The 25,040-nt window shown below is 35.2% G+C and overlaps 1 protein-coding gene across 1 annotated transcript; it reads right to left on the bottom strand.

Moving 5' to 3' along the window:
• Positions 1 to 10,647: 10,647 nt before the first annotated feature.
• On the bottom strand, positions 10,648 to 17,950 carry LOC149789674 (uncharacterized). The gene is made up of 4 exons (XM_089971689.1): positions 17,785 to 17,950; positions 16,726 to 16,860; positions 13,088 to 13,174; positions 10,648 to 10,969 (listed from the first exon to the last, which is right to left on the bottom strand). The coding sequence occupies exons 1-4, from the start codon at positions 17,876 to 17,878 to the stop codon at positions 10,758 to 10,760; spliced, it is 528 nt and encodes a 175-aa protein (XP_089827815.1). The 5' UTR covers positions 17,879 to 17,950; the 3' UTR covers positions 10,648 to 10,757.
• Between the last annotated feature and the right edge of the window lie 7,090 nt (positions 17,951 to 25,040).

The following is a 25,040-nucleotide window of genomic DNA, read 5'->3' as shown; positions in this document are numbered from 1 at the left end:
GAAGGGTGCCAGAATTGTATATAGTTTCTTGTTGTGTCTCCAACATCCTGACAAAGTTGTTTTTATATCTATTGTTGGGTCCAGTGTGATTACTTAAAATTTGCGTTCAGGTTAAATTCGAGGAAATCCTTGGCATTTAGCGAAAACAAATTTAGCTATCAACCGAAATCTAACTCTTTTTCAAAATTTGCATTTATAATTTCCGCAACTAATTTTGACTCAAGAACTTCTTTGGGTATATGCCGTCTCCAAGTAGATACAATCAAGCACTTTTTTTCCTGGAGTTGGTTTTAGGCAGATCTGTGCTAAACTTTAACGTACCTACCTACGTCACTGTTGAATATTATAAATGTTCTGTGTATTTCTACAATCAAGAATTTTAGTTGAAAATCTTTAGTTCCTTCCTTGAAACTTCCTGGCAATGGATGCTCTTTGCGCCTATTCCCCTTCACGACTGATAATATTGTATCCCAACGAGTTTAACCCTTCCGCAGCTTTTAATTACAAAGTCTCTATTCCAATATAATCTGATCCAGAGTTTTATTACACAATGAACTTTAACCTCGTCTCACTTTTATAATAAATTCGCAAGTCTCATTCCAAGCAGAAACCCAGTATGGAGCGAATTTTTTAATTGCTTGTTTGGCACTAGGGTGTCAATATTTGTAGTAATCAAGGTCTCTAGATTCGTCAACCATAGGGATTTAAATACATATCCTCGTATAATATATATATATATATATATATATATATATATATATATATATATATATATATATATATATATAGTCTTAAGACTAATTATCCTTATATCCTTAGGCCAGTGCTTGGAGTAATGTTACATTACTCTCTTATATAAACAAAACCTAACCTAGCCAGAGCCCATGTTTCTTGGAACAAATAATGTGTATATCTAAGTTTCGAAAGTGTCTGCACGTTCTAGTACCGTATATGAACGGCTGCCAAGACATCATGTTTTAGTGATGTGGCGGTAGCCGTGGTTGTATGGGCATTGGAACGTGCAGACAGGCGATAGTTGTCTTATCTCGCATAAAGGGGTCCTAGGTTCGATACCAAGCAGAAACCCAGTATGGAGCGAATTATTTAAATTGTAGTAATCAAGGTCTCTAGATTTGTTAAACGCTAGGGTGTAAATGAATGTAGTAATATTTATAATAATCAATGTCCCATGATTCGTCCACTATAGGGATTTTAATATACATCCTCGGATAACACACACACACACACACACACACACACACACATACATACATACATACATACATATATATATATATATATATATATATATATATATATATATATATATATATATATATATATATATATATATATATATATATATATATATATATATATATATATATATATATCAACATAGAAGGTAACTAACTTGTTATACTTCTCTTTAATGTGGTATATTCCTGTTGTTTATTTTCGTGTGCATGTGTGACGAGAGAGAGAGAGAGAGAGAGAGAGAGAGAGAAGAATCATTTTAGCTCACATGAAAAGTCAGTTATTGGACCAAAATGTCAATACGCATGACAATCCCATTATGTTGTTATCTGATGATAATACCATTACAATGTTGCACCAGAGACAATTATATATCCGGTTTCTTGAATAATCTTATGGATTAATAGGACATCCTACCTAATCCGGTATTAAGGTTTAAACATATCCTTTATTATAAAGCATTTCCTCTTATGCTGTAAGTTCTGAAACGTAGATAAAACACTCGGCTATGATGAAAACGTACATATATAATTAGGGCATACATACAGACACCATGCATACACACACCGAGGTGAACTTACGGACACTTTCTATAATACATAATAAATACATCAATATATATATATATATATATATATATATATATATATATATATATATATATATATATATATATATATATATATATATATAATCCATATGACAAAAAGTCTTCGAAATGTAATATTCAGATCTAAATACAATACAACGATAATTTAATGAAATCATCGAATAACCATAAAAAAACAAAGCAGCTGATAATGATAAGGACAATCATGTGAGTCATAAATGTTTTCTCTACTTCGCTAGTTACACTTATGAAATAATGATATACATTTTATGTGCCTCTGCACAACCTGGCATATGTGGTTTACATATGGCACCATATGGCTTCTGGCACCACATGGCTTCTGGCACCACATGAGTAATAAAGTGGTAGGTAATTATTTTACATATGCCTTAGTAATTTAAATCCCAAAATATATCTGGAAAGTCTTATTTACAGAAATATTGTTTCACGGGGATACTTTAGTTCTCAGTTAACTGAATGGTAGCATGATTGAGAATATAGTACATAAAAGTTAACAATAAAAGCAATTGTCTGGTGTCAGTAAATCACGTAGATGGTCAAGATACTGAATGTTACTTACTGTTCGAATTCTAAATTTATAAAATTTTCTACTCTCATTTAATTGCTTGTCATTAAAATTCCTTTTGTAAGTTTCTTAATCCAGAGAGCCCCGACACAAAAGTTTGTTTCTATAATTGCAGTTTTCCTGAACTAGATGAATCTTCTCCATAACAACTGACCGAACGAGCTAACGATATAGTCCAGAACAATTGACCGAACGAGCTAACGACATAGTCCCTATCTCATAGTAGTCGGAAAGATGATATTTCAGACGGAGTAAAATAAGTCTTGAATTTGTGATGATCATTGTATCGTCTATAGGTTTGTAAAATAAACCATGTATATGTGACATCCATTTTCCATCGTTACTAAAGGTTAATTCATTTGTTTGTAACAATGGAACAAATTAAGAACCAGTCCAAGTTTTGTTTGACTAAGCTGTTTTTCTTTTGTTGAAGATAAGTAAGAAAAACACATTCGATTTCATAAAGATGCAGCGAACCATCATCAATAACCAACACAAATCGTGGGCAATAACATTTCTATACATAAACGGGTTGTGAGTGGTGAAGCAAGACCTAGTCTAAGCTGTTCTCACTCTGCTTGTGACGAAGAACACCTAACTTGGTTTGATCAACAATTTCAAAGAGAAACGTTCAGAAAAGAATGAAACAACCAGTCAAGAAATCTTGTATAGCCAGCTGAGCACACTTATAATAATTCCTGGAAATACTGATGAAGCTCTCGATAAATGTTCCAAGCCTTTCTAATCATGTCAAAAAAGAAAAGATCCACTTTGAACTTCTACAGCACGGAAATAATTTCAAAACGAGTTTGGTATGGTTATTTTAAAGAGCTACTACAAGATGGAAACAAATTAACAGTAATCCTGACAATGCTGGAACTGATAATCTATTGCATGATATCATAACAGAGCATCAGTTTAAAGTCATGAAAAACATAACTCATAGACCTGATATGATTTAAATTATCTGTTAATAGCTGACTAGTCAAAGTGTTTTTCCATTCTTAAACTCTCTTTTTAACTGAATATTTGATTCCGGTAACTTTCTCAATCGAGCATTCTAAAAGTAGTGTTTGTCCAATACATAGTGTGGTTGTAGATCTCACCCTCATAATTATAGAGGTAATTAATTAATTAATATCGAGGTATGTCATTAATATAGAGGTATATTAATAATTAATACAAAATCACACTGACAATTATCGATGTATATCACAAATGTGTACACTATGCGAGGTTTCACGAACCTATTAAGCAGATAAATCTACTCCTGCGAAGTTTAAAATAACCACGTCGATGAGGCACAAACCAGGTTTAGAAAGGAATATAATGTTATTGATGTAATGCTTAATTTAGAAACCCCAGCTATTAAGTTTAACGGATATAGATAAAAAATATTTAGAGGTAAGGGGAGGGGGCAAGTGCCCGGAATTATATACATGTTCATTCATTTTCCCTGTTTGCCTGGTTACCACTGTATGATTCGTAAGGAACCTATATGAAATGACGAGTTCATGGGATTTTACCAGGATTCAGCTAGAGCAAGCTTCTGATATTTTTGAAGACTTTAACGTACGGTTTCTTGTTAAATTATCCATAACTGTATTCCGCAATACCTCTAATAATCGATTACTCCAGCTAGTCACCTGCATCTCGCCCTCTCCTACTCTGACGTTATAGCTCATTCGCTCCAGTTTATCCAACCACCCAACGACAACTCCAGTTCACCTACGATCACTCCAACTCACCCTACGATCACTCCAACTCACCCTACGACCACACCAACTCACCTTACGATCACTCCAACTCACCCTACGACCACTCCAACTCACCCTACAACCACTCCAACTCCCCTACCACCACTCCAACTCACTCAACGACCACTCCAGCTCACCCAACGACCACTCCAGCCCGTCATATGATCCATCCAACTTTACATCTTTATCTTACCCTACGATATCTGCAGGACTCTTACACCAGCCCGCCCTATAACATGTCTCGTTCGTCCTATGATCTCTCCGGCTCATCCTACGATCCCACCAGCCCACTTTATGTTCTGTCCATCCCATCTGCTCACTCACCCTGCGATCTATCTGTCTCGCCTTTCTCCAGCTCGAAGTCTCCAGCTAATTATACCATCTTTTCAGCTGGCCCATCAATCTCTCGAAGCTCGTCATATGATCTCAAGATCAATCGACAATCTCTCCAGCTTGAACGATATGGTTTTCCATAGTTATCCAGTGAATTAGACTCAACAAAATTGTATCATTAGGCTGGTCAAGATTAGATTCGATAGATGGTTAAAGAATAATGTTCATGTACACCATCTGGTACTATGTGTATCTGGCAGAGTGATTGCTTTTTTCCATGTGATTTAAGACTCTGAATGCTAGTGTGTCAAAATAGCAAAAGTGACATGCCACACGGTGTATGAGTTTTTTTTATATGACTACATTAATTGAACTTGTAAATTAATATTAAATACCAATCAAACGAACTAAACTGATTGAATACTAATGACGTTTAATTGACTTTGATGTCCATTCATTTTTATATCAATGAAAAACATTGAATATGAATTTAGCGTTTATCACATGCGAATAAGGAATAGGGAAAATAATTGATATGCATTCCAATAATATATGTTTGATCGGATTTTGGAACCTTTGAACGTCATAAGTTACGCCATTCGTCAATTTGATTCGCTAGATTCCAGTGATATAGAATGGTAGTGTGGGACGGAACTCAAAGGGTATACTTTCAACAATGGCAATGTCCCTTGTTATGACTGTATGACCTTAAACTAAGTAACATAAAAGAACGAAAACCATCAAGTTTTGTTTGTAACATTCAGCAAATACACGATTTACCTAAAACACAAAGAGAGACGAACAACTTCAGTATTGCGAATTAAATCCAAAAGAGTTATAAACTTGATATCAGAAGTCCAGATACGTAGAGTTCCAAATGAATTCTAGTAGTGTTCCAAACAAATTCCAATATGGAATATGCTGATGTGCCAGTAGTCTTGAATGTGCTAATATGTCAATGGCCTGGAATGTGGCGATGTGTTAACAGTCGTTTGATGAAACATATCAATATAATCCAAAAATTTCTTCGAACGAATTCACTCTAAACCCAAAATAATGATTCATCCCAAGAAGAATTAATGAGCGTTATTTTAAATAAATAAATTCACTCAAAATTAAACGCTGAACACAACAATAAGACTGGTTTCACTCCGAATGTAAAAGTAGGGCTGCGTAATCCTAAATTAACAACTTGATATACCACTCCAATTGATCTAGGTCACAATTACCATTTTCTCAAATACCCTGTCATCTTAATGCAAATTTCGTTTCTGGAACCTTCTAAAGTCAGAGTCAAGACTGTCTATAACTCAAACTGAAGCAGTAGCGTACTAATGGGGTGGGGTGGACGGGGCGATTGTCCAAGGCGCCAGAGGTCTTGGTTTTCTTTTTGTTGGCTGCTAACAGCAATGTATTATTTGTTCTCTTCTGTTTTCATCTTGATTTCTCTGTTCCACTTTTGTTGGTAATGTTGCTTTATGGGAAAATGTGCATTTAATGGTTGTAACACTTATACACATAAATCCGCAATTTTCATACTATTTCAGGGAGTAACAGTCGGACTTGAACTTCCTCAGTCAAGTTGGTTTCTGCATAAACAGTACTTGCACACCATTTATCACGTTTTACTCCTTTCTGTTCGGTTTGGTGTTTTAAAATTACCACGATTGTGGGATTGTACTGACATTTATTTCAGAAGTTACGTTTAAGATATCACATTAGTATTTTAGTGTTGTAGTAATAAGGTTAACGAAGATCCTGTGACAGTTCCAGGATCACATCAAAAACAATCCAACAGGAAGTGGCTCATCTAAGAGTATATGGCAGAATAGCAAGCTGGCATTTTGAATTAGTCTTTTTTGTTTTATTTGTGGTGCAACAGAAAGTTCATTATTATTTTAAATTTCACCAGCTCTCACATCATCAACCTACTTAGTGCAGTCAGAGTTTATATAAAGGTCAATCGTACCAAACAATCTAAACCATTTCCGGCTCACATGTATCTAAACCATTTCCGGCTCACATGTATCTAAACCATTTCCGGCTCACATGTATCTAAACCGTTTCCGGTTTAAAAGTACATTTTGTTGAAAATATGTAACTAAGTTCCGTCTGGAAACTGCTAAATAGCTAAATGCACAATCATTTGTCCAGGAAATCAAGGTCAGTGGGGTGCTTCTGCAAATACTTACTCCTTTGATTTCAATATGATTTTTTATATATTGTTTATATTCTGTCATGTGCTCGTAGATGAACCATAATCGTCGTAAACCTTACTATTATATATTACAATACTAACAATCTTTTACTGAAAGAAGTACTTTCTCTTATGTTTTCACATTGAGAGCACCGGTGTCTGTTATATTTAGATGACGAAAAGTGTATTTCTTTATTTTATGTCTGTTTAGCTCTAATTAAAAATTCTTGCAAATTCTTGGGTCTTCTAAAAGCGAGAATTGATTTAATTTTGTAAAGTGATTTTACGCTGGATTTATTGGATAAATTTAGGGGACTATAATATTTATTAATTACATGACCTATATTAGGTAATGAAGAATTATATTGTATTGTGAAAGGAATTACATCTCTCTCTATTTTACATTCTGCTGTGTTTAAAGCCTCGTGTTGAGTAAGATTACGGGCTTTTTTCAGCGCAGAATCAATTATATATGTAGGATAATTTCTATTTTGGAAATATGTTTGTAATTTATTTAAAGGATTTTATAATTGACAATCATCTGAAAAATGCGTCGGTATCTTTTGGCCTGGCTATATGGTATACCGTTTTTCTTTTACAGGTTATTAAAAAAATCTGCACAGAATTTTTGGCGTTTGTGTTGTTGTTTTATCACAATTCAAATAAATATTGGAAAAATCATACGAAGTTAGGAATCCATGACATTTGTGACATAGTTTCTGAACATTAATCAACACTTGTACAACATAATTTTTATTCAATGGCAACATCAAAGGACCTAAATGGATAAACGACGAGTGATTCAAACTATCAAGGTAATGTAATAGCTTTCTCAAAAATCGTTCATTGCCAGTCGTGACCTGATGGAAAATAAATAATAACAAAAGCCTGCAATTATAAGCTTATAAGTGTTTAATTGAAGAAAAGAACTATTCATACGTTACCACCTGTCAGATACAAAACTGTTTGAGTAATGCAGGAAAGAACTATGCATACGTTACCGTCAATCAGATATGAAACTTTGTAATGACGGAAAGAGACATATGTAAAAGCGAAAAGACGGAGACAAGCATAATTTTTTTAGAAGAGAACCGAGTGGGCCTGAATTCACCCCCATGACTGACAACTACCAAACAGCCATATATATAGTATCTTCATCCATATCAGATGGGAGATTATCAACATTTGTACAAGACTGACAAGCGTCTACGTCAGGATGATATCAGTTTCTCTGTCCACTTGTTTAAAGCGTCCTTAGCAGTTTTACAAACAGTCATTTAAATTGCATTTTTTTAGTCGAGAAAACCATATTTATTTGGCTTATTGGAATTCGTACAAGGTGGGTTATTTTTTAAGTAAAGGCAGACCTGCTGAAAATCATGGATTTTCATAATTTGTACAAATTTGACAGACGTTTTCTGAGACTTAGCGATGTTCTATTAAGGTTTAAGTTCGAAAAAAGTCGTATAGAAATGGTGACCATATATACCACTAGACAAGTATTTATTAAAATTTGAAAGATCTTACAGATATAAACAGTCAATTAAGTTAAACTGTCATAGTCAGCTGATTCGATAAACCATTTTAAAAAAATATATATTTGTTTTAGCTGCTGCCATAGGTTAAGGAAGAGGCGCCTCACTTGTACGATATTTAAAAACAAATGTGGCAGAACGATTTTAGCCTAATTTTATTCAAGTCTGGCGATTTTTGAGAAAATGATGGTTAAAAGTTTTTATAGTTTTAGTAGCTGCGGCCATATCTGATGACAGATCAGCATCATGCGTACAAAATTAAAAGGACTTAATTCAATTGATAAGGTTATTATGAAGTGTCGAATTTTCAATTGCACTTAACTTTAAAGTTGAATGCATTGAGCACTAAACTTTTATCGCATTTAAGCCAGAAAGTATTTGTGAAGCGTCACGTCGACCTTTCTTCGCTTATCTCCCTCCCCCCCCCCCCCCCATGTTAGTGTAAATATTAAAGAACAGCATTCCAACTCAGTGAACTTGACCGTGGTATCTTAACACGGTCCTTAGAAACATATATTTGAGCTACAAACCCTAACCGCTTGGTAGGAACCTATATCAAATTAACATTTTTTCAAAGGGAAATTTTTACGCACCGTGGTTCATATATTCTGAGCTGTCTAAATCTGATGACAGGAATTATTTCTTTGGGAAAAATTAGGGACCGCTGCCTACGATTAGGCAGAATAAATTAATTTAGAAGCAATCAGAACTTAATGTTACGAGCGTGGTCAAATTCTTTAGTCTGAAAGTTCCTAAAAGAGGAAGAGTAGTCTTAACTATGAGGAAGCATAAAGAGATTAGTGCTTTCCTCGTTAAACAAGAAAGGGACCAGGTGGTCGTCGGGTAAAAAGAAAGACAGGTTTTAGTGCTAGGACGGTTTTAGTGCTAGGACGCACATGTTCTTAAAGAGAACAGCAATAAGGTACGCAATTTTAGTTTCACGAAATATTCTGTCATTTGATTGTCTGTTTTATGCAAATGTGTTTGATATGACTAGGTTCTATCGTTTATTCAATTTCATGGAAATGTGTTGATGTTAAAGTTGTTATGCAATTGTTTTAATTCAATTTCATGGAAATGTGTTGATGCCAGAGTTGTTATGCAATTCACCTTTTAATTTACAGTTATTATTCATTGGTAGAATTGATTGCATACGATTCAAATGTTCATATGTGTAGGATTTCATAGGGTTATATGAAATAACTTCCTTTGTTTGTTAGGACGATACAGATTTTATCGACGGTTAAGGATACTTACCTAACTATATCTGATTTTGTAATGTTTGAATAATCTTGTAGGTTAAGGATTGCTATGAGTAACAATTTGTGAATTTTATGCAATAGTAATCGAACAAGTAGTAGCATATCTAAAAGAATACGGTAATATTCGATAGACGCTCGCGTGGTAATTTAAGACCTGCCGCTGGAAGCGAGGTCAAAGTCCTACCGTACTAAGTCAGAACTGACGCAGTGTGTGGATAGCCAACATGCTCTGAATAACGTGAGGGATTTTATGTACGTCTAGAGGGTGGGGTACACATAAATGTAGGTGTAATTATGTCCTTTAAGGAACAGCTTTCTGGGAGAGAGACGGGACAGCCTGAAGACAGTAGTCCGAGGGAAAAGAAGGACGAGGTCAGAATAAAGGACTAGGAAGTCCGTGAAGGGACAAAGCATAGAGCTTAGGAAGTCGATGAACAACGAAGACGTTGATACACGGTCAAGGGAGGAAGGTGATGCAAATCAGTCGTGGACAAAGCGCTCTTTTCACCTCTCGTTAAGATGATGAAATAAATCCAAATTGGACTCTCCTGTTAAATTATATTGACATAATCTAACTTGACTCGGAATGGCCGTTATTAATTTGGTCCGATTAAATTTGTTATTTTGCTTGTCAAAGGGGTTTCGTATTGCTTTATTTCTTCCCAGTATTCTCACTCACTTTTCTGTTGAAATTCTATTTTTCTTTCACTACCTCTGGGCTATAATATCGAGGGAGGTCATCCTCTAGATAACGCCAGCCAAATCCAATTAAACAACTCTCTTACTAAGAGGGTGACGCTACAGTTGTCTTCAATTATTTTTGAAAAGCTGACAAAAGGTGTTTCATTTTCTTTGTTTGGCACTTTTGGGGTTATGCGGCCATGTTTTACAATATATAGGCATAATTTGTACAAATTTAGAAACATTTGATGCCATGATACTCTGAGACAAGGTGGATTTTTTTTTTAATTCGGCGAATTATTTGAGTAGATGAAATAACAGTTTTTGTGGGATGGGCCATCAGTGGCGCAGAACAGACTGACGAGATAAGATGGAGGCAGAATCGTTTCTGACGGATGAGCTAAGAAAGGGTAATATTAAAAGGGAGAATAATGACGGAGGTCTATTTTGAATAGTAAACAATATCAGTTATGTAAATGCCATTGAGCAAAATATATGGAATATTGCTGGACACGGTTTGTGCTGACTTAATACTTAGTTTAAACCGTAAAGCAACCTAGGTTAAATGATACACTTTCAACACGTCCCTTTCTTTCAAAGACTGCCATGCCGTCAACACAACTTGACGCAACGTTTCTTGGTGTCATTTGGATATCATGAAACGTTATTGTGCCCGAACCCTTCACGCTGCCAAATTGGCCCGATACTTGCACAGTCTGTGATTTTCCTACGAGTTTCTTTACCGATGAGTCTGAAATAAAATGATTAAAGCTTGTGTTTCATACAATATTTTCAGCAAACAAATAACAACTTTCGCAACGTATTGACTAATATTTAAAATTTAACTGATTCAACAAGTTTATCTATGCGTCAAAACAGAGACAAGCGGTAAAGGATTCCTTTACTCAACAAACAACGATCTTCTCTTTGTCGTATGTCTTCAGGTTTATCGATGCATCGAAACACAGATAAGCGGAACAGGCTCCGTTTATTCAACAAATGACTAGTTTTTCAAGGTCGTGTGAACAAACATATTCTTCAAAAAATATGACATTAAGCAACCACGGATTCTCATTTACACCATTTGTCCTACTTTTCAGATGACCGCTACGGTAGCCTAAATGGTTAGAGCGTCCGACTTAGATGCGGAAGATTGTGGGTTGGAACCCTGGCCAACTCATACCAAAGACGTGTTTACATATGACAGGTTTGACAAGACATACTTTGAAATTGACAAGTGACTTTGTTCCCAAACAAAATCGGAAAGCTAACTACATACAAGAAATTGCTAATAAAAACATGGTGATAAGGATGGTGTACGTTTAGTGCGGATATTTCTTTTTATCACATAGTCGGTACACTTTGATTATACTGTTCACTTTAATTTGTCTGATATTATAGCATATAAAAAGTATCACTTTATGTGCTTTTGGTTGATCCCAAAGAAGCCATTGAAATTATTTTGCAGCAATCTCTTTACTGATTGGCTGCGATCGTGAGAAAACTTTTTTAACATCTGGAATTTTGTTGTTGTTTTAATTCAATGTTTCTAGCCGCCATTTTATGATTCGACTCGCAAAAGGAAAGTGGGGCAAAATGGTCTCGTCTGTATAAATATCATAACATGCAAAATAGTAAAACCATCAAGACAACAACAATAACAACAAATAAAACTACGGGTATTGCTCTGATGATAGCGAGGGTGGGGGTGGGGATGGAGGGGCGGTATATCTGTAGCATGACATCCACCCTATATACAAGCGTGGTTTAATTGTGAACTTACTAATGTAAATAAATTCACCTTTGTTCACAGAAGACTGTAGACATAAACCGGTCTCCCTAACTGACAGAACTTTATCCAACCACATCATATTTACGTGGTAGATATGTGATGCAAGACCGACTCAAAAACATTTTTTGAATGTTTTCTGTACGATCGAACGTTTCGAATAAAATCCTCCAAAATCTGGTCACAAATACATTACAGTAGATATGTATATTTCTGCATCCAGTAATCTTCTTTCACAAAAATATTGCAACAATGTAATGTTCAGCTGTGATGTGAAATTTCATCGTCAACACTGGCACTCTGTTGTGCAGGCCAACTCAACCCGTACTGTGCACCTTATCAAACAATGTGACATCACACGCACTGGACATTGAGTGTTGACAAATGTTTTGTTTTTTGTAAAATGTTCTGTTTATTTGGATGGACGCTAATTCTTTGATTTATATTTAGCAAAAATGTATAATATACTTTTACTATTTCAACTTTGTTTGGGACTATTTTTGAAGCAAAAGAAATGAATGGTACACTGTTTGTCAGAATGAACGAAATTATTCATTCTTCTTTCTATCTAAATAATTTCTACTGAAATAAAACCATGTGATAAAAAGAATATCAAATGGGTAATGACTTAATATTAAATTTATGAAACTCGTTAATTAATGTCCAGTTTACATTTTTGAACATTTTTCAACTCGTTTAATAAATTCAATATTAAATCGTTACCCGTTTGATCACACACACACACACACACACACACACACACACACACACACACACACACACACATATATACACACACACACACACACACACACACACATACACACACACATACACACACACACACACACACACACACACATATATGAAAATATTGATACCAAATTGTCCTAACGAGCTTGTGAATCTTTATATACAACTGATATCAGCCCTTTATTTTGCTCTATCTGATAAACAATGAAAAATAAGTAGTGCACACAATAGATAAGTGTAAAAATGAAGTTTATATGTGTAATCATTCGAAAATGTATGCTAATGTTATCTTCTGTAACGTTATTTAGACTAAATAAATTACAATACCTGCTATCTCTTCATCCCAATACTTCTTATCAGACACTTGCAACTTTAGCTTAAACATCCTAAGCGCATGCGTGACCTCCAAACACACTGTAAATATATGTATGTTCAAATATCACTATGAATTTTTAGTTTAAATATTTACAGCGTGGTATTTGATGTGTACATTAACATTTAAAGAATAAACGTATCATTTAAACACATGCTATGTATAATGAGTATATACATTCTCTTTGAATTCACATAAATTTATTTCATTTAACTAACCGTTAGTAAATTAGTCAAGTGAATACTATATTCCAACATTCCCACATGACCACATTTGATTACTAGCTGTCCGTAATCTCATATCGCCAATCCTGAACAGCAGCCTAATGTTATAAGAATATGAACCGCAACATATTCTGTCTGCCTGTGTATTAATGGATATGTGAAGACTGATTAAAAGAATTTCCCAAAAGTAGCTGTATTTAAAAGTTTGAGAAGGATTTGCAAAGTCCAAAACTGATTACAATCTCTGACGTATGTAACGCTTAAAATCAATGAAAATTCCGTCCACAATAATCTGCGTTTATGTGTATTGGATTTTGGTTGTAAACGACCACTTGGAGCATACCATCTACTGTATGATATTCCAGCAACTGAAACGAGTGAGAACGGAATTGTTCCGATCCTAGATTAGGACGCTATTTTCAAAGTTTATTTTAGCTCCTTTCGGAAATACGTTTTTCCACAAACGAAAACTGTAATTACTCAATGAGAATAAAATAATTGATCCATGTGTATTCTGTAATTGCTCTACGAGCATATTGTAATTGCTATTTTAGTACACAATAATTGCTTTATCAGTACTTTGTGATTGCTCTAGTAGTATACTAAAATTACTCTACGAGCATATTGTAATTGCTCTATTTTTATACTGTAATTGCTCAAGAAGTATATTGTAATTGCTCAAGGAGTATATTGTAATTGCTCTAAAAATATATTATAATTGCACTATGGACATAATGTAATTGCTCTAGTAGTATACTGAAATTACGAAATTACGAGCATATTGTAATTACTCTATTAGTATATTGGAATTGCTCTATTAGTATATTGGAATTGCTCTGTTAGTATACTGTAATTGCTCTATTAGTATATTGTAATTGCTCTATTAGTATGTTGGAATTGCTCTATTAGTATATTGGAATTGCTCTGTTAGTATACTGTAATTGCTCTATTAGTATATTGTAATTGCTCTATTAGTATATTGGAATTGCTCTATTAGTATATTGGAATTGCTCTGTTAGTATACTGTAATTGCTCTATTAGTATATTGTAATTGCTCTATTAGTATATTGGAATTGCTCTATTAGTATATTGGAATTGCTCTGTTAGTATACTGTAATTGCTCTATTAGTATATTGGAATTGCTCTGTTAGTATATTGGAATTGCTCTGTTAGTATACTGTAATTGCTCTATTAGTATATTGGAATTGCTCTGTTAGTATACTGTAATTGCTCTATTAGTATATTGTAATTGCTCTATTAGTATATTGGAATTGCTCTATTAGTATATTGTAATTACTCTACGAGCATATTGTAATTGCTCTATTAGCATATTGTAATTACTCTACGAGCATATTGTAATTGCTCTATTAGCATATTGAAATTGCTCTACGAGCATATTGTAATTTCTACATTAGTATATTGTAATTACTGTACGAGCATATTGTAATTGCTCTATTAGTATATTGCAATTATCTATTAGTATATTGTAATTGCTCTATTAGTATATTTGAATTACCCTAATATTATATTGAAATTACTCTACGAACATATTGTATATGCTCTGTTAGTATATTGCAATTGCTCTATTAGTATATTGCAATTGTTCTAAAAATATATTATAATTGCACTATGGACATAATGTAATTGCTCTAGTAGTATACTGAAATTACGAGCATATTGTAATTACTCTATTAGTATATTGTAATTGCTCTATTAATATATCTGAACTGTTCTATTAGTATATTGTAATTGCTCTATTAGTATATTGTAATTGCTCTATTAGTATATTTGAACTGCTATATTAGTATATTGTAACTGCTATATTAGTACATTGCATTTGCTCTGTTAGTATATTGCAATTGCTCTTATAGTATATTGTAATTGCTCTGTTTGTATATTGTAATTACTCTATTAGTATATTGTAATTGCTCTAGTAGTATATTGTAATTGCTCTAAGTAATTACTCTATTAGTATATTGGAATTGTTCTAAAAAATATATTATAATTGCACTATGGATATAATGTAATTGCTCTATAAGCATCGTATACTTTCTATATAAGCAAACTGTAATTGTTTTAAGAACATACCTTAATTGCTCTGTAAGCTTATTTAATTGCTCAAGGAAGGTACACGATTCTTAACACCCTGTGATGGTACAGTGTGGTATTTGTGATAGAAAATGGAAGAAACTAAGGACAAACCAAGAGATTAGAAAGGGTAAACCACGAACCCTATCAGAAGATGGGTATAGGTACGAATTCTTGCATCACACAAGTGTTAAGCATGTGTTGATATTATATTAAACCATTTCTTTCCAACGTTATCTTCAGACTGTAACCATTCTTCTTTAACCGCTCAGGTGGTCTAGTGGTTAGAGCGTCAGCCTCGGATGCGGGAGGTCGTGGGTTCGATCCCCGTCCGAGTCAAATCAAGACTTACAAAAATGGTACTAACAGTTGCCTCGCTTGGTGCTCAGTATTAAGAGGTAAGTGTTAGGACTGGTCGGCTTGATGTCAGAATAATGCGACTGGGTGGGACATCATGCTACATGTCTGCGGCATGATGCCCCAGTGTTAGACATCACTATAAACTGCCACACCGCAGACAACGTAGCGATATGACTCAACATTGTTGAAGCTACGTTAAAAATACAAATCACACACTGTCGCCATTCTTTACCAACACTATCATTATTCATATAAAAAGTTCAGAACAAATGATTATTTCTTTAAAAGTAAACTCATCATTTTGAATGCAGTGATCAAACACATGCCCAAAACTAAATGTCATACATTTGTAATGGAAACACCTACAGATGACAGTTGCAGGGGTCAGGATATAATGATGTAACAGTACTGCTGGCACATTAGCTGAGGACATCTATATAAACTATTGTATAAATATTTAGTGGCTGTTGTTATTACAGTATTCTTGTCATTATTATTAGTAGTAGTAGAAGTAGTAGTAGTGGCAGTAGTAGTAGTATTAACATAAGTAGGAGTAGCAGTACGGTAGTAGTAGTAGTAGTGTTGGTGGTGGTGGTAGTAGTAGTAGTAGTAGTAGCAGCATCAGTAGCAGTAGTACTAATAGTACAGACGTAGTGGTAGTAGTAGTAGCAGAAGTTGTTGTAGTAGTAGTAGTAGTTGTAGTAGTAGTAGTTGTAGTAGTAACAGTACTGAAGTTGTATTAGCAGTGCGGAAAAGTAGTAGCAATAGTAGTGCTATATTCAAGCAATTGCTAATGAAAAGCCACCAAAATCCTACCCATTTTCCCCGGAGAGCCTTCAACTATCTTATTATTTTGTTAAGGTGAGTTACAGCAAACGATTCTAGGCAATAAATCAAACATGAGGTTTTTCAATATGTACCGTCCACTGTCGTTGCAAAGACCGATACGGAATCACAGCACAAACATCTGTTCTCCTTGCAAGGACATTGTTTGGCCATCGCTGACAGGACATCTTCAAGGTCAAGGTCTTCAACTTTGACGGCCTTGAGGATCTCTGTCAAAAAGGAAAAGGTGTTTGTACGAAGTAGATGATGGAGTTCAAAGATCAACAAGCAGTTATACAATACATAATAGCAAATTTCGGTACATTCTGCAACATACACTATATTTTATTCCACACCATAATGGCTCTCAAGCCAACAAATAAACGTTGGCTTTAACGTCGCAGTCTACACGAGTCTCAAGGCAATCGTGTACGACATAATGCATATCAGGTTCAGAGGGACATAAGGCATACCCATTTTCGAAGTATATAAATCGTACCCGATTTTGAGGAACATAACGCATATCCAGTTTCGGGGGACATAAAATATACCAGATTCTGAGGGACATAAGGCCTAGCCGATTTTGAGAGATGTAAGGCCTACTTAATTTTCAGGGACATAAGGCCTAACCGATTTTGAGAGATGTAAGGCCTACTTAATTTTCGAGGGACGTAAGGCATATATTAGACATGCGTATTAAATAACATTTATAACCACTGTTTATTAAACCAGATTAAAAATTATTGTATATCATACCTACCTTGACTATACGGACACCTATATGGAATGGACAGAATGGAGCATCGCTCGAGTGTCACCTATACACATAATTTATGTTTTTATGTAAATAATTATCCTCATATTCACTAATTGTTTTTAAAAAATACATGTACTTATGCAGTTCCTAATTACAAAAAGGGAAAGAAAACGTAACGTTGAGGAATTAGCAAGAACCGTTCACTATCAATTATACAGAATGAAAAGACATTATTCCAATAATAATAATAATAATAATAATGTAGCTATTATATTTATTACCATTATCGTTGTCATTATGATAAACGTAGTAAGACGAAAAGTAGACATGATTTCTTGCTTGCCCGTTTCATTTAGATATATTCAAGTCAAAATAAGTATTCCAATGCCAAATATACCTTCCAATACTGCCACATCTACGTCGAATTTCTGTATTGGAGTTCCACATACCATCACCAAGAACAGAATTACAACAGCAAACCGTACAGCCATTTGAAACCGTTTCTGTCAGCGACCTGCACACGGATTGAATCCCGGATCCTTTTCAGATGTCTGCGTAAAGCTATATATTTATATCGATTCAACATGCGGATATCATAAAGTACAGGACGTGATACACACTTTCAAACAGGAAGACTAAAATATCGACGAAATATAAATTCATTGAGTTGGCAGTCTGTTTATGGCTGATATCAAATAAAATGTACGAAGTTTACGGCAAGTCGTTGTGGACATAAATCGGAATTTCGTTATAATTTAGAATCATTTACTGATATTAGAAAACGATTTGCTAAGATCTGAAGGGGAAAGCAAAATTAGTATCAGAAAATGCATTTGTGCTACTCAAAAATAATCTCTTATGTCACTTTCTAATGATAGAAATGCATCTGATTTTCTAATATTAGATAATTTATTTTTTAATTTTAGCAAATACTTTTCTAATCTTGGAAAACAAATTTCTAGTTTCAAAAATTATTTTATGATATTAGTCATAAAAGTTCATATTATTAGGAAATCGATTTATAATATCAGAAATATTGTTCCAATAATATCCAGACTCAATCACTTTGTCGAACGGAAAAAGAAACAGGGATATCTGACTGGCTAGTGACCAGTATGATGTCAGGGATATCATGCTGGCTAGTGACCAGTATGACGTCAGGGATATCATGCTGGCTAGTGACCAGTATGACGTCAGGGATATCATGCTGGTTAGTGACCAGTATGACGTCAGTCATAACGTATGCATACCAAATATACAGAAGAAGCACAGATAAAAGATAATTAAAATATGGAATGACGTTCAATCATTATTTATGTAAAGATAAATATAGTTAGAAGGCTCAATCAGAGCCAAAAATTCATTAAAGTAAAACAAAAAATAAATATAATGATATACATCTATTAATATGCACATATACATGTACCAACACTTGCATGCGCCTTTCTTATTTTTCTTACTTTTAATCTCTCCTTGTGTTGTAAAACCTACACCAATAAAGTTTTCGCTTTTTTTAAACATCAATCCGCATGCATATCTGATTATAACATTGCTCTTCTTGTTTCCTTTATGTTTTTCTTGCTTTCTTTTCTTGTTTCTTACGATAACTGAGATAATAATCCAAAGGCTACAAGCTCTCATACAGTCAATATACAATTGGAACATCACAGCCTTTTCTGCCAAGTCAAGATAGGAACCGCGGATGTAATTATACGGCAGAAGATCTGGATATATACGGTTGGCATTTAGATACAATTTATAAGAGAGTATATACGGCATCACAACATGTATACTTTTATTGATGGACACCATGCAGAAATTTTCCAGCATATACAACTAGTGTGTTTTAAGAGATGTTCCTGGATTTATCGAATTGCAAGGCGTTACAGTCTGTTATCCATATCCTCTACAGTTTTGTAATATGTATTTCCCTTATATATATATATATATATATATATATATATATATATATATATATATATATATATATATATATATATATATATATATATATATATGTATATGTAAGCGCAAATTGTGTCCCGTATATTTCATTGTTATAGCAGTAATTATAGGCTATCATTGAAAGTGTAGCCACGGGAGGAGACGTGTTCTGCGACCTGGCTTCTGTACATCTTCTTTGTCATCCAATCAGATCTATGAAGGTTCCTGTGACCGGCTTCTGTACAGCTTATTTTTCATCCAATCAGATCTATGAAGGTTTCTGCGACCTGCCTTCTGTACAGCTTCTTTGTCATCCAATCAGATCTATGAAGGTTCCTGCGACCGGTTTTTGTAAAGCTTCTTTGTCATCCAGTCAGATCTATGAAGGTTCCTGCGACCGACTTTTGTACAGGTTCTTTGTCATCAAATCAAACCTATGAAGTATTATTAAAGCAAGTTATTTGTCTGTATACTATTTACCCTGCAAACATCAATTAGGATTGCATATGGCAAGCACATAGGGTGATGAATAAACAGAACCGTCAGCGAGCAATAAACTGCTTGCATAAACTTACCGACATGATATCAGATACAAAGGCTATTTTATTATAAAGCAAGCCAACCCCAGAGACCGACATTGGATTCTTTTGAGAGTGCCGATTTTTGTAATGCATTCGGCCGACATAAGGTAGCCAACTTTGGTTCCTTAGGATTTCTTTAAGAGTGTCCTTCTTTTTTTACAAAGTCGGCTAACATAGGAAAGCCAGCATTGATTCCTTTTTACCTGTATTAATGGGAATTTTGAAAATAATTTAAAACAATGGAACAGTTTTGAAAGCGACACAATCTAGTGCGTCGTGCACGCACATCGATATAAGGCTGAACAGTAAATTAGTTTTAAATAGTTTCATCTAAATGTTCTCTATTCATAGTCTATAATGTTTTATTTTTTGACAACAAGAAGCATGTACTTCGTCTTCTGCGGATAAATGTACGTCATTTCCCGTTGGCGTCCTCTATCGGTGGGAAATCGTAGCTAAAGAGAAGTAACGGTGTTGTATACTTCTATTTCGAGTAATTAAATTATTTTTTTTTCTTTTCAAAACTTGATAACTTTTGTATTATTTTTGTGCGAGCATAACTACTTTTAATCATGTAATGCAATTATGATGCAAATAGAAAATTGTTTGACTATGGCCGGTGACCTTTACGTTACCCATAACTGAAGTGTATATCTTTTCTTTTCAGATCAGCACTTACTTTTCGTTTATTTAGATCACACTAGACATTATTACGGCCATATGTCACGTTTGCTAAGCCCCAGCTATAAAGTCGTGTATACTCTATACTCTACCTGTCTTGGGAATATTACCGCGGACTTATGCTTGATCTCTAAACAAACATCGGCGTTAGTGTTGAATTCTTACGCAAAGGTTATCATGACCAGTCAGAGACCGATAACTTGAGTTGGCGAAGGCGACCGGTCGCATCACTTAACAAAGGCTTAACGTTATCAAACCTATATGTTAAAGTATAGTTGAAGGATGAAAAGGAAGTCCACGGGGTGAACGGGGCATGTTCTTATCCGTCCGCACGTTGACAGACAGCGATACGAAAATTGTCCGCTAAGTTTGATTGAATCGGTCCACAGCGATATCAAATCAGAAATTGAGATAGAGGGCGTGACCCGAATGATACATTCCGAACTCGTAAGATTAATTCAGTATTCGCCTGAAAATATTGCAGATCAATAGGATTTACTCCGAGAAAAGAAGCCACTCGTTATCTGGCAGAAAAAGCGGTAGATTCTAAGGAAAGACAAAGCTTCGAAAAGGTCAGTTAAGTTATTTGCTCTATTTTTGCAGAATATTACGACATAATAATTGTAATTATTTGTAGTATGTACACTTGATTACTAGGATCGTTTAGTATGTGATTGTTAGCTTGTGGTCAGAATTAATTTTGTAATTCGCTACTTCGTGGTAAACCAGTACATTTATTAATGCGTTATGCTAGAATTTACACTTCCTTGAATTGTGAATTTGGAAAATGGTTGAAGTATGCAAGATTACGAGATTAAAGAATATGTACTGATGTGATGGACTTTTTATGTACATATAGGAAGTAATTGATACTGTGCTGTATTATGATGTTTGTTTTACCTTACAGGAACGTATGTGTATCTCGATGTGAACCGTGACCGAAGAAATTTAACAGCCGTTATCTGATGATAGGCTGAGTGTAGTGTGAGATGAAAGAGCTAAGGGAAAAGATTGTACAGTCCTTGTATTTTCACGGGAACCTTTCATGGAGACAGAGAACTTCCGGTTCCCTCGGGTCCCAAGTCTTCAAGAGTTGGAGACGAAATTGAGACTGTAGCGAGACAGTCGAAGTCGATAGAAGTGTAGTCGTGGGGGAGCAATTGGAGGAGAAGGAGAAGGAGTCTAGAGAAAGTCGAGGGGGAGGAGAAGGATTTGGAGAGAGGTCGGCGAGGAAGAGGAGAAGGAAGTGGGATAAATAGGAGAGAGAAAGGATACAACAGATGTAGAAATACAAGGACAGTGGAAATCAATCTCACACTGCTAATCAAGTGATGCAATAGGCTTATTAATGAGTCGAGTGGAAGGGGTGTAATTGGAAATATGTGTCATTTGATTACTGAATTGTTATTAAATTGTTATTCATTGAATTTCAACCTTTTTATATATTTAACCACCTAAACTTCGGCATTGTTGACTGTGGGCTAGGAGCTTTACATCTATCGTTTACTAAATTTGACTTCCAGCAAAATAGAGCCTGGGTAGGACTTCTATAATAGTTTACATACAATATTGGGAGCACCAATCCTCAACCATATCTTTCATCACACCAAGAAAAGAAACGTACCTAATTGTAAAGTATGTATCTTCTTTTAAATTTAAATTCCAACTTTTTAAGCAAGTAAAATGCAGTCGTCGTGGGAGGGCCAGTCTTACTTCTCACATTAGGGGACAATGTGCGCTTGACGAAATACAAATCTGCACGCACAACAGTGCACTTAGACAATTTTTTTCTTCTTTTCTTTACACGTAGTAATAAAACAGAATAATATTTTATGTAAATAAGTCCGTCCCCAAATATGAACACAGGAAGAAGTCGAAACAATACATGCTCACATAAATGGACACCTAATACAAAGGGGACAACATTTTCTATAACTTTATAAACCTAAAGGGTCAAGGTCATGCACGATGTCTAGACACATAACGAGAAGGAACGGAAAAGGAACTCGCATAATATGACGTTCTGCCTAAAAGGAGAATTACTAACCCTGAAAATAATTTGGTAAAATGTTGCAACAATATACGTAAATCAAACACAATGAAATCTCATTTCAGAATCTCTTTACAAAATATCTTTAGTCTCGAGAGATGTCGGAGAAGTGCGTCCATGAGATATGTCCCGGTTGGTGGTTGTGCAGCGTCTGCTGTGGCTATGTAGCCCAACATGGGAGTGGCAGTCCTTGCTGCATTTGAAGGTTGGGTCTGGTATGTGCTTGAGCTGCTTATTCTTCCTCTGAGATCCCTTTTCGTCAGCAAGTAAGCGTAGCTTGACCTCGCCGGTTTTCAAACCAGTGATCAGAGCGTGTCACCAACTGGGCATGTCTAGAGCGAGCTCTTCCCAGGTGTTGTCATAGATGTCAAGGGCTTTCGTGTCGCGCTTGCAGACATCCTTGAAGCGGAAATGTGGCCGTCCGATCGACCTTTTGCCAGAAGCAAGTTCCGAATAAAGAAAGTCTTTGGGGATCCATCCGTCACCCATCCGACGTACATGGCCTAGCCATCTGATGCGACGTTGGCGGAGGAGTGTGGCCATGCTGGGAATCTTGGCACGTTCAAGCACATCATCGTTGTTTTTTACCCGATCGCTCCAGTTGATCCCAAGTATGCGTCTGAGACATCACATGTGAAAGGCGCTCAGTCTTTTCTCTTGTGCGGCATACAGAGTCCATGTTTGACTGGCACACAGGAGAGTGCTTAACACGCAGGCACGATACACAGAGATCTTAGTGTTCAGGGTCAGCATGCTGTTGTTCCACACTTTCTGCGACAACCTGGATAGAGTTGTTGATGCTTTTCCAATCCGCTTGTCTTAATTTCGAATTGTCTTAATTTCGGCCCAATTAGGGCCGAATTGTCTTTGGGCCAAATCGACCATAATCCGGCATAAATGGTACAACTTTCCCATCCCTCACCCTATTCGATCCCACAGTTTCAATCCACTTTCTTTTCTAGTAAACAAGGTCTTCCGGAAAAAGAAAGATCCTCTTTGTTCCATCATCAATCTTTTGCTTACATCCATATGCGTCAGAGTGCACCTTATTTGATGTACAAAAGCACAATTGTAAGTTATATAACACAGACATTTACGTGGAGAAATTAAAAACTTGAATGGCTAGGTTGAATATAAGGGATAAATGTAAGTCATATCCGTTGTTTGCACGCGGAACCTACAGATTGTTCACGGAGATTGCCGAGTAAATGTTTCAGTTTAAAATGCGGATATTTAAGTCTAATGAAACACTTTTATGGTGTGCATACATAACAAATGCGTTTTTGTTTACGATTGATAATATCACAAGTTTGTACAATATAGGTGACAGGAAACCTTCGACTTATCTCAGTTAAAAGTTTAATTCTTTAAGTTTTATTTAGAATGATTTTAAGTTTTTATTTTAAATATTTAAGTTTATGATAATTTTCAAGCTTATATTTATCGTTTTGAATTTTATTAATTGTTTCATTAAGAGCCACTTAAAAGGTACAAGAAATAATTTTGGGATTACATTTGCAACGACGTTTACTTTATCGTTTCTCATTATGACTTGTAGAATGAGTTTTTCCTTTTGTAAATTACATTAGCTGACCTACGTGCTAGGTTTCATGTTTTTCACAGCAAACACAGCATCTTGACGTTAGATAGTGTTTACATTTTCTTCCCTTTATTGCATCTTCTCTATATTATGAAAAGGACAGCGAGCCGCCATCTTGTTTCACATATGGTAGAATCATTCCAAATGACAGTTCTTACCTATGCAAAAGAATTGTTAAGCACAAAGGTCTTAATCAGCGCTAAATAGAATTGCCAGCTCTCAATGGACACAAAAAAGTAAGCCGAAGGCATGATATCGACCAATGGGAACATACGATTGCAGTCATCGCTGTCCCGGATTTAGCCAGTCGGAAATGTCAGTGTATTTGTTTCTTTTCCTTTCACTTTCGTTATATCGTGTTCATTAAAAGCACGAAGACGGAATGAATGAAAACAGCTAAATATACTCCGTGAGACCATATTGTAAAAAATATTAGTACAACCTCTGCTGCCTTTCGTAATGATTTTACTTAAGGACGCGTATCGTGTGTGTCCGTGCGTGTGTATGTGGGGTCTCTGCTGTATGCATAGTGTCTAATGGAATACAAAAGGGTTTCAAAGTGTTGTGAAACCCACAAGAAGACTGCAAAAGTTCATCCAGATAGCATCAATCATTCGAACTATTGAATCATTACTTCTGGTGCATATACCTAGATATAAGGCAGCTGTTCCCAGAGCTCGGTCCCAAAACTTATAATTGGATTTCAATCAACATCTGAAACTGAAACCAAAATATGAGTCTAGTTAGTACTAACGACATGCAGACCATATATAAACCTGAAAAATAAATGACATAAT

This window comes from Sinohyriopsis cumingii, chromosome 10 (assembly GCF_028554795.1).
Source record: "Sinohyriopsis cumingii isolate HCF-2022 chromosome 10, ASM2855479v2, whole genome shotgun sequence".
NCBI lineage: Eukaryota > Metazoa > Mollusca > Bivalvia > Unionida > Unionidae > Sinohyriopsis > Sinohyriopsis cumingii.
This window is presented reverse-complemented; position numbering and strand designations above follow the sequence as displayed.